The sequence below is a fragment of the Crocuta crocuta genome, unplaced genomic scaffold (assembly GCF_008692635.1).
Source record: "Crocuta crocuta isolate KB4526 unplaced genomic scaffold, BGI_CrCroc_1.0 scaffold177, whole genome shotgun sequence".
Classification (NCBI taxonomy): Eukaryota; Metazoa; Chordata; class Mammalia; order Carnivora; family Hyaenidae; genus Crocuta; species Crocuta crocuta.
Genome location: NW_027531880.1, coordinates 1,040,223 through 1,050,300, shown reverse-complemented (window position 1 = coordinate 1,050,300; position 10,078 = coordinate 1,040,223). Strand labels below are relative to the sequence as shown.

Sequence of the window (10,078 nt, the reverse complement as noted above, 5' to 3'; positions counted from 1 at the left end):
CTGTCAGCACAGAATCCTATTGAGAGCTTGAACTCAGAGACCATGACCTGAGCCAAAGTCTGAGGCTTAACTGACTGAGTCACTTGGGCACCCAGAGAACCCTGGTTTTACATGCAGGCATTTTAGGGTAGGAATAGTGTTGTATTGGTAAATATTTAGCCTACTCTCTTGGGGAAAAACAAAAATAAAACTAAAAAACTTAGTTTGTACTATTTGCCAATTTCTGTGGTGTAAATACTCTCTTAGTGGCAAGCTGATATAAGTCAGTTTCAGCACATTACACATAAGGATTCACAGTTCTTGAGTGAATAGAGCATTCCAGCTGAGACTGCTGATGCCACAGTGATCTCTGTGCCAGGATCCTAGCAGCCAGGAATAGGCCCAGAGTTCCCACTTTTGTGTCTCCTCTCCTTTCACTGTGGACTTTGCACCTATTCTCAGTCTTCTCTATCAAGATCTAATGAGATTTGCTTTCCTTGGAACTTTTCACTAAATCTACTACAGCTGAAGTCCAAGATGGAAAAGTCTGCCTTCAGGCAGGACTGAGTTAATGAGACTGCCTATTTCCTCCTGGCCAGTCAAGCAGACAAAATGGGCTCAAGGCCTCTAGAGGAAACCCTTAATAATGTGGACTCAAGGTCCTGGCAGATTTTTATGCCCTCTTTCAATGCTCTTAGGTAATAAGTCAACTGGGTTGACCTGTAGCTTGAAACAGTCCAAAGAGTACATCTAGGGTAGGGTGTGTGCGGCAGGCTTAGGATGGCTGTGCAGAATTTTGGACAAGGGTCAATTAAAACTCTGTAGTGAGAGGACATATGGTAACTGATGTGTGAAGTCAGAGAATAAATCTTTTAGAAATAATCCCAAAGAGCAATTCTGTGTGGCGACTTTCCTGGTGGCTCTTTGAGTATTGTCCAGATCTAAGCAAATTCTCAATTCTGACTATGATGCCTTAGCCTTTATAATAGTAAGACTGTTCACATTTCTCACAATGTATTACTATTAGACTGTTTACATATCTTGAACAAAAGGTATTGGAATTGATACTGAGTAACATATACATATTTTTTTACCCCAATTTTATTTATTTTAGCTTCACAAACAAGGGAACTTTAAGCTAAAGACTAATAGAACAGCAGCTGATAAATTATTTTATAGTCCTTTCTTAAAAAGTTTTTTTTTTTTAAGTAATCTCTACACCCAGCCTGGGGCCTGAACTTACAACCCCAACATCAAGAATTACATGCTCTTCTGACTGAGCCAGTCAGGTGCCCCTATATTATAATTTTTTCCTTTATTTTTTATTTTTTAATTTATTTTTTAAATGTAAATCTAAGTTAGTTAACATATAGTGTAATAAATGGTTTCAGCAGTAGAATTTAGTGATTCATCACTTACATATAACACCCAGTGCTCATCCCAACAAGTGCCCTCCCTAATGCCCATCACCCATTTAGCCCATCCCTCCACTCAACATTCTTCCAGCAGCCCTCAGTTTCTTCTTGTATTTGATTAAGGGTCTCTTATCATTTGCCTCCCTCTCTTTTCTTATTTTTCTTCCCCTTTTCCTAGGTTTGTCTGTTTCTTAAATTCCACATATGAGTGAAATCATATAATACATGTCTTTCTCTGACTTATTTTGCTTAGCATAATACATTCTAGTCCATCTACATTGTTGCAAATGGCAAGATTTCATTCTTTTTGATTGCTGCGTAATATTTCATTACATATATAATATATACTACATCTTTTTTATCCATTCATCAGTTGATGAACATTTAGGCTCTTTACATAATTTGACTATTGTTAATGGTGTTGCTATAAACATTGGGGTGCACGTGCTACTTTTGAATCAGAATTTTTGTATTATTTGGATAAATACCTAGTATGTACGGGACAACATATACATAATTTTTGATAAAATAGTACTCTACTAGTGAAGACAAAAAAATCATAAAAATGGCAAGGTTAGTTTTATGCTAAAATATCAATACAAGTAGGAGAAAAAATCACTTATAAAATTATATTGGTTGCTATAACATATATGTCATGTAATAAAAGTAGAAAGCACTACCATATAATTGCAAATATTTATGACAATACAAGCCCAGATCTAGATCCTCAATTTGGTTCTTATTTGCATTTCCCTTTACTTCATTTGTGAATGGCATTATACTGTCATGTTCAGTAACCCATAAGCTTAAGACTTCAAAGGTTTTAATTTATCTTTTTAATTCTGGATTGTTTACTTAACTATTTTGCCGAAGAAACTAGAAAGTAAATTTTAAGATAAATATGAATGACTCGGTATGTACTAATTTTTGTCTTTTAAACTTTTCCTTCCTTTCTTTCTCTATTCAATCATTTGTTCATATAAATGATTTTGAGACCTTACATTAGGTCTCAAAAAGGTGTTCTTTTATTTACTACATGTATTTAAATTTTTAAGTTTTCTTTTTTTGAAAAAAATTTAAAACAAAACTACTTATAAATGAACATGGATTAAAAATCCAGTAGGTTATTTGTGGGACATCCATTATGGTTTTTGTGAGCTCTATTCTAGAAAAGGCCTACACCCTTCTCCCCTTCAGCCAGTCACAGTTCTGCAGTGACAGCATCTATCTGGTATGTCTGAGGTGTCTCCTTCAACAAGCCCTTGTTCCAGGACATGTCATTGAAATGCATTAACTTTTGAAATTATTATTATCTCTTTCTTTTAAAAATCATCTTATTTCTCTTCTGAACTTTATTTAGATAAATCTTTTAATGTTAATGTTAAAATATGGTTTATTTCTTTTTCTTTTTGTTGTTGTTTGTTTACTTTCTTTGTTTTTAGAAGAAGAGAGGGGTAGAAGATCCCTAATTCAAGAAAACTAAAATCCTTAAAATGTGTCTGGATTATTTAACACCATACTTTTATTGTTTGAAGCAATTCTTTCCACACTCCACAATTCCTTCACCCCAAAGCAAAGAAGGTAATACTGGTTTCTTTATTTGAACCTGGTGGAGGAAGGATACAGTAGCAAATTGGCTAAATATAATATATTGGCTAAATATAATATTTATTTGTAGTTTATATTTTTGAAAATACAACATCCACTTCACCAATGGAAAGCTATACTCTCTCTGAATTTTACCTTTTGAACTGCTACTGGAAATTTCTTCAACATAGCTTTGCTAGGTAACAAATAAATAAATCTACAAGACCACCATCCCCACCTAACAACTGCCCAGTAGGACAACGCCAGTCTCAGACATCACATCCCAGACCTATGATCTCAACTTCATCCTCACTCTCACTGTCACATTACCATCCCTGACAGAGGCAACTCGTACTTCTCTCTATCTACAATTTAATGCTTAAGTGGCATTGGAAAAGTCTTTTATGGCCATTTTTGGTTAACATGCTGGTTTTATTTTTTCTTATTAAAAATTGGTAGATTTTAAGTCCTTTTTATATTTATGAGTTTATATTTGTGACTTTTATTTTCATTAGCCAAGTTCTTTTCTACATTAAACATAATTTTTGTGATAGAGACCAGATCTATGTCAGCATAGATGTTCTCTTAGAACCCACTTAGATATTTAACTATATTTCAATGTAACAAAAAAGCCTGCAAAAAATATATGCCCTAAATTATGCATTTACAACTAATATTTGTTTCTCAGCCTTTTCTAGCTTTTAATTGCAGCATGGTTAACGTATAACGATCAAATATAATTTTTTCTTTCTTGGGATCGCCAAAGGAAGAAATATTTTATATTTGTGGTTACTGTTATTTATTCTTCCTTAAGTTTCATCTTCCCTCAACTGTACAATGCAAATATTATTAGGTCCAGGGTATTTTTTGTAGTCATTAAATGCAGAAAGGGATGAAAAGTGCCCAGTGTGTGCAAATAGCAGTCTCTTACTCTAAATAGTAGATGATATGTAGATAGAACTTCACTACAGTTCTGGAGTTTCTGGTCCTTTCCTTAGGTATGTGCATTTAACTTTTTATTTACATCATTTTAAACTTATACTAGGAGCGAGTGTCTTGGCTTAAGAGAGCTGGTTTGTCAAACGTTTGTAAAAAATTTAGCTTCTTCTAATCTGAAGCTTTTTAAATCTGTTACAAAGGAAATGCCAATTATGAAAACAGTCAAGCGTCATGCTATGGGTAATCAAATAACTTTGCTGAAGTTTGGACTAGGCATTTCAATGAGGCACTTCTCTAACATGTGGAGATCAATTTGGGCCCCAGCAGAACAACTCAGGCCTGGGATCATTTTGAGAACAGCCAATCCGGAGAGTGCGTTGCTACCACACCCATCTGTCCGCTGCTTGTCAGGGGATTGGAGCCAAACTGTCTCCTTTTTTACCAGGCTGAACTGCTATGAGTTAATCCTTCCTGGAAATCTCTGCACCCCTGATGGACATGCAGCATAGCAGCACAGGCCACTCCAAATCCGGTTTCATGGGTTTTGTTTTCTTTTGTTTTTAAAGCATAGATTGAGAGGTGAAAGCACTTTAAAGGTAAATTTATGGAGGGTATGTTATTGTTCCTAGGAAAGGAGAAATATTGAGCATCCCAGGAAAGATATTCTAAAGGCAGTTCACAGTTATCAGATGGATGGGATAAGCGTGCATCTGAGGATGAGGTACAAGGGCTTTATTATAATGCAATTCCTTTGAAGTTTCTAACCACCCCCCCCAAACACACACACACACACACACACACACACACACACAGGCCTAAAGGACTTCATCAGTAATTCACCTCCTCTCTGAAATTGATAGTCATACTTACGGACTCAAGCAGCTTCTGCAGTGTGCCAAAAACCAAATTGAATGGGTAAAAACAAACACAGTTTGGTGAGGGGAATAAAATCAATATCCTATTTGACCGAATTGATTAGTCTTTTCCAATGTAGACACCTAACAGACTTGCTTTTCATTTGTATAGAAAAGATGTTTGTAAAAACAGAAGCAGCAAACTATATAGCCCAATTTCTCCTCCTGAAATAAAGCAAAGAAGGAAGGCTAAGCTAAAAGACACTGCCTGAAAGAAAGTGAAAATTTCCCATTGTAACTCTTCCCTTGTGTCTGACTCCCACCTTTCAATACTACTATTCACCCTTCCCTCCAGTGCTGAGTCCTACTCCATTTAAGTGGAATCTGCTATTTTGCTGTCATCACCCATCACATTTAACTCACATGTTAGCCTGGAAATTCACTATGGCAGGTCAAATAGGAGTGCAGCTACTGAGCACTGACCCATATGCTAATGCAAATTCTTTACATGTAGAAAGATATTTGAATGTATTACGAACATTTTGGCAAAAAAATACAATATCTAATGTGATTTCATTATTCTTCTTTTACTTGCATACCTCAATACAACATTTTTTTAATGTTTATTTATTTTTCAGAGAGAGAGAAAGAGAGTGAATGGGGGAGGGGCAGAGAGAGAGGGAGACACAGAATCCGAAGCAGGCTCCAGACTTTGAGCTGTCAGCACAGAGCCTGATGCGGGGCTGGAGCTCTCCAACCATGGGGGTGATTACCTGAGCCCAAGTCGGATGCTTAACTGACTGAGCCAGCCAGGTGCCCCAATACAACATTTTAAATAGCTTTATTAATATATAATTTAGGTACCATAAATTTCGTCCATTTAAAGTGTAGAAGTCAATGTTTTTAGTATAATTACCCAGTTGTATAACCAAAACTGTAATGTAATTTTGGGGTATTTTTTTCATCTTCCCCCCCCAAACTTCTCCATTCTTCCCCATCTCCAAGAAAACACTAATCTACTTTCTATTTCTAAGATTTGCCTATGTGTGGATATTTTATATAGATAGAACCATACAATGTGTTTTTTATGACAGGCTTCTTTCAGTTTGCATAACAATCTAGTTTCAAGTTACTTGACCTCAGTATTCTTTCTTTGAGGATAAAATGTCATCCTTGAATTCTTTTATGAGTTTGAGGATTGGGTATAATTTTCACGAGAGAAAACTTGAAAACTAATTAGGGCAAGAGGGCTTTTCTTCACCAGGTAGGCTAATCCTTTTTTCCAAAGTTAAAATACAAGATTGTGCAAGCATAAGCCACGGATCAATGTGTGTCCGTGGATCCCTAAATTAACATTATCCAGGAGAATTTGGGGGGAAAACAAACAACACCAAAAACTCTTCAAGTTACAAACAGGATCTCTCAAAAGAGAAGTGTAATTTAAGTATTGATCAAATGAAGTTTAACAGTTTAATTTCCCATCCTTGGAAAACTGCTGATTGCAGAGTATTTAACATAAGTCCATACAAAATTGTGTTGGTGCTTGGATAAGGGGCCCTTGTGAGCCAGAATCCTTAGGAAAAGCAAATAAGAACTTTATAGAGAAAGTAAATTCTCCCTTCTGCCCTTTCCCCCTCTTTTCTCTGGCGAGGTTGATCCTCATTACAGTTTGCTCAAATACTTGGAAGTGAATTTAGGGCCCTCCCCCCAACTTCTGATTTTATAGCCAATAGGTGCTGAGGTTTATTTGCATATTTCCAGTCACATAAGCAGCCGTGCAGTGGAAACAGTGTCAGACTCCGTTCTTCCTTCTCCTCCTCAGAGGGAACCTGCCACTTCTAGTTGCCCTGCCCTCCCTTTCAAAGGGCAACTTGCCCCACGCTGAACCGCAGCTCCAGCCTGCTCGTCTCAGGCGCCGCTGGTCCAATACTCCCGGAGCGCTCCTGCCAGAGCCCGGTAGCTCCTACGGAGAGTCGCGTCCGGAGATGGAGAGCAAAGCCGTGTTCCTGATGGCTGTGGGCATATGGCTTCAGAGTCTGACCGCCCCCCGTGGAGGGGTGGCTGCCGACGACAGTAAGTTTTGCGTGTACTCCCCTCCACCTGCACACTTCCCTCTGTGAACTTCCACAAGTTACGAGGCCGGGGAGGAGGAAGGTGGAAGGGGTTGCAGATGCACACTGGCGACTGTCCCAGCCCGAGCAGAGTCGCCGGGCCGGGGTCCGGGAGGGGCAGGGAGGGAATTCTCCCTCCGATCTTGCTAGAGTTTTGCTGGAGTCCTTCCCGCGTTGATTCTTCCAATCTGGCCGAGGCCATATTTCCGGGTAGGTAGGCTCAGAGACGAAGATTAGCCGGTAGCGTGAGGGGCGGACGGAGAGAGGTCGGAGGAAGGACCTAAGTGGTGGAGATCCATAATAACTCTCTCGCTTGCGGGCTCTGGAATGAAAGGCACGTGGGTCAAGGTGACCCTGGCGCAGCCGCGACCCGGGCTCCCGCCTTAGTGAGCTCCGACAGAGTGGCGCCTTCTGTAGAAGGACAAAGAGGAGGGGAGGAAGCTTCTGGGCAAGTTAGAAGCAGTGGACACTGGCTCTCCGCCTGAACAGGGTAGTGGGGTACTGAGTCGCGTGGGTGGTAGCAAGTCCTGAGGTGCCAACACTCTGTCCCCCTCCGGAGCTGGGAAGCTCCCCAGATTCCATTCGTTCTTTTTCTTTTTCTTTTTCTTTTTCTTTTCTTTTCTTTTCTTTTCTTTTCTTTTCTTTTCTTTTCTTTTCTTTTCTTTTCTTTTCTTTCTTTTCTTTTCTTTTCTTTTCTTTTCTTTTCTTTTCTTTTCTTTTCCTTTCCTTTCCCTTTCTCTTTCCCCTTTCCTTTCCTTTCCTTTCCTTTTTCTTTTCTTTTCCTTTTCTTTCCTTTCCCTCTTCTCCTTTCCTTTCCTTTCCTTTCCTTTTTTTTTCCTTCCTTCCTTCCTTCCTTCCTTCCTTCCTTCCTTCCTTCCTTCCTTCCTTCCTTCCTTCTTCCTTCCTTTATTAGAGAGTGCGTGCATGAATGGGGGAGGGGCAGAGAGAGGAGACGGAATCCCAAGCAGGCTTCCTTTCAGCTCAGAGCCCCACGCAGGGCTGCAACTCAGGAACTTTAAGATCATGACCTGAGGGGACTGAGAAACGCAGGAACCCCTCCCTAGCTTCCATTCTTGCAGATGCAGCTTTTCTTAGCACCCAGAAAAATTAGGGAAGGGCTGACCCTCCTGATAACCTGTCGCAGGGACCAGCGGTCTGTGGCTGCTGACTTGGGGATTACTGTTTCTGCAATTGGCTGCCCTTAATGTCCTGGGAACTCAGTCCTGCTCTGACTGGAGAAGCAGCCACCACCACTTGGGGCTTCAGTGAGTCTCAGCCTGAACCTCACTTACCACCCTGAAGCCCCTGGCTTGCCAGGGTTAAGGTGCTACAGGAGAGATGTGAATGTCTTTATTGGAGAGAAGAGAAAGGCCCAGCTCCAGACTCTCCCACTGTGGAGGCAGCAGGCCTACCCTTGAACTTTGGTTCACCTCACATACAACAGCAACCAAAAAACAATTGAGGCAAGTTATAAAAAGGAGGCAACATTTTCTTCTCTCTTCCGTGGTAAAATTGCAGTTAGGATAGTGTCACTTGGATGTGCTTTCAGGCAGCATGTCCACAGTGGTTCAAGTTATAGTTAAGTTTGTCCATGACTTTGCAGTTGAAAGCTTATTTCAGCAGTGTGTTGTGATAGAACATTTTTGTTAGGTTTATTTTTTTAAAAGTAGATTTCATCAATTTGATTGGATAAAAAAATCTTTTTCTGTCAGATCAGTTTAAAAACATTAAAGTTTCAATTAGAAAGTCTTAAATATCTTATATAGTGGCATGTTCCCCTCATAGTTCCAAGAAGGTGGTAGGAACAAATTCCAAATTCTTATTTAAGAAAATTCACATGGTGTGATGTTACTTTTACCATAAAAACCACATGAATATGTGTTGTCCACAGTTTGTTTTTGATGGCTCCTTAGAAATTCATGACCCTAAATTCTTGGTCTAGTCAGTGTCACTTCTCTGGTTTTTATATTCCTCAACTCTAAAATGAGTTCAGACCGCACTCAACATTCTCTTAGGTTGGGTGCCTGGCTGGCTCAGTTGATGGAGCCTGCCACTCTTGATCTCTGGGTTGTGAGTATGAGCCCCACTCTGGCTGTAGAGATCACTTAAAAAATAAGTAAAATATTGAAAAAATTCTCATAAGCATCTCTAATTCATACTCTTTGATATAAATGGACACTTTGTGATTGATGAAATAAATTGGATTTTAACCAACATATGCTTTTCCTGACTGGAAATGTATTAAGGGAGGAATCATTTTTAAGTAGACTTGAAATTAATCCCTCCTACCCTTCCCTCCCACTCTCACTCCACCACCAGCCCCTTTATATTATGCCTCCCCCATCACAGCAAATTTCCACCCCTTTTCTCCTCCAAAGGCATTCATCTAGGAATGTAAGAATTTCATAGCCAAAAGATACAAGTGTGAGAGAATGGTAAGCAGAACCTTCTCTGGGGTCTGACTTTACTTATTCTTGATTTTTTTCTAAGAAGAAAGTGAGGATATGAGGCACTGCCCTCAGGCTCTTTGTTCTTGGAGCCACCTCAGTCTCTGCAGAGCCTCATCAGGAAACTTGAAGAGCTAGGCAAAGAGCATATGAGTCAGTGCTCAGTAGCTGCACTCCTATTTGACCTGCCACAGTGAATTTCCAGGCTAACATGTGAGTTAAATGTGATGGGTGATGACAGCAAAATAGCAGATTCCACTTAAATGGAGTAGGACTCAGCACTGGAGGGAAGGGTGAATAGTAGTATTGAAAGGTGGGAGTCAGACACAAGGGAAGAGTTACAATGGGAAATTTTCACTTTCTTTCAGGCAGTGTCTTTTAGCTTAGCCTTCCTTCTTTGCTTTATTTCAGGAGGAGAAATTGGGCTATATAGTTTGCTGCTTCTGTTTTTACAAACATCTTTTCTATACAAATGAAAAGCAAGTCTGTTAGGTGTCTACATTGGAAAAGACTAATCAATTCAGTCAAATAGGATATTGATTTTATTCCCCTCACCAAACTGTGTTTGTTTTTACCCATTCAATTTGGTTTTTGGCACACTGCAGAAGCTGCTTGAGTCCGTAAGTATGACTATCAATTTCAAAGAGGAGGTGAATTACTGATGAAGTCCTTTAGACCTGTGTGTGTGTGTGTGTGTGTGTGTGTGTGTGTGTGTGTGTGTGTGTGTTTGGGGGGGGGGGGTTAGA

The 10,078-nt window shown here is 39.6% G+C and overlaps 1 protein-coding gene across 1 annotated transcript in view; it reads left to right on the top strand.

Moving 5' to 3' along the window:
- The first annotated feature begins 6,556 nt into the window (after positions 1-6,556).
- LPL (lipoprotein lipase) overlaps positions 6,557-10,078 on the top strand; it is a 24,350-nt gene continuing 20,828 nt past the window's right edge. The window contains exon 1 of the mRNA XM_077773105.1: positions 6,557-6,847. Coding sequence (XP_077629231.1) covers positions 6,760-6,847 — 88 coding nt within the window. The 5' untranslated portion in view covers positions 6,557-6,759. The remainder of the gene's footprint in view (positions 6,848-10,078) is intronic.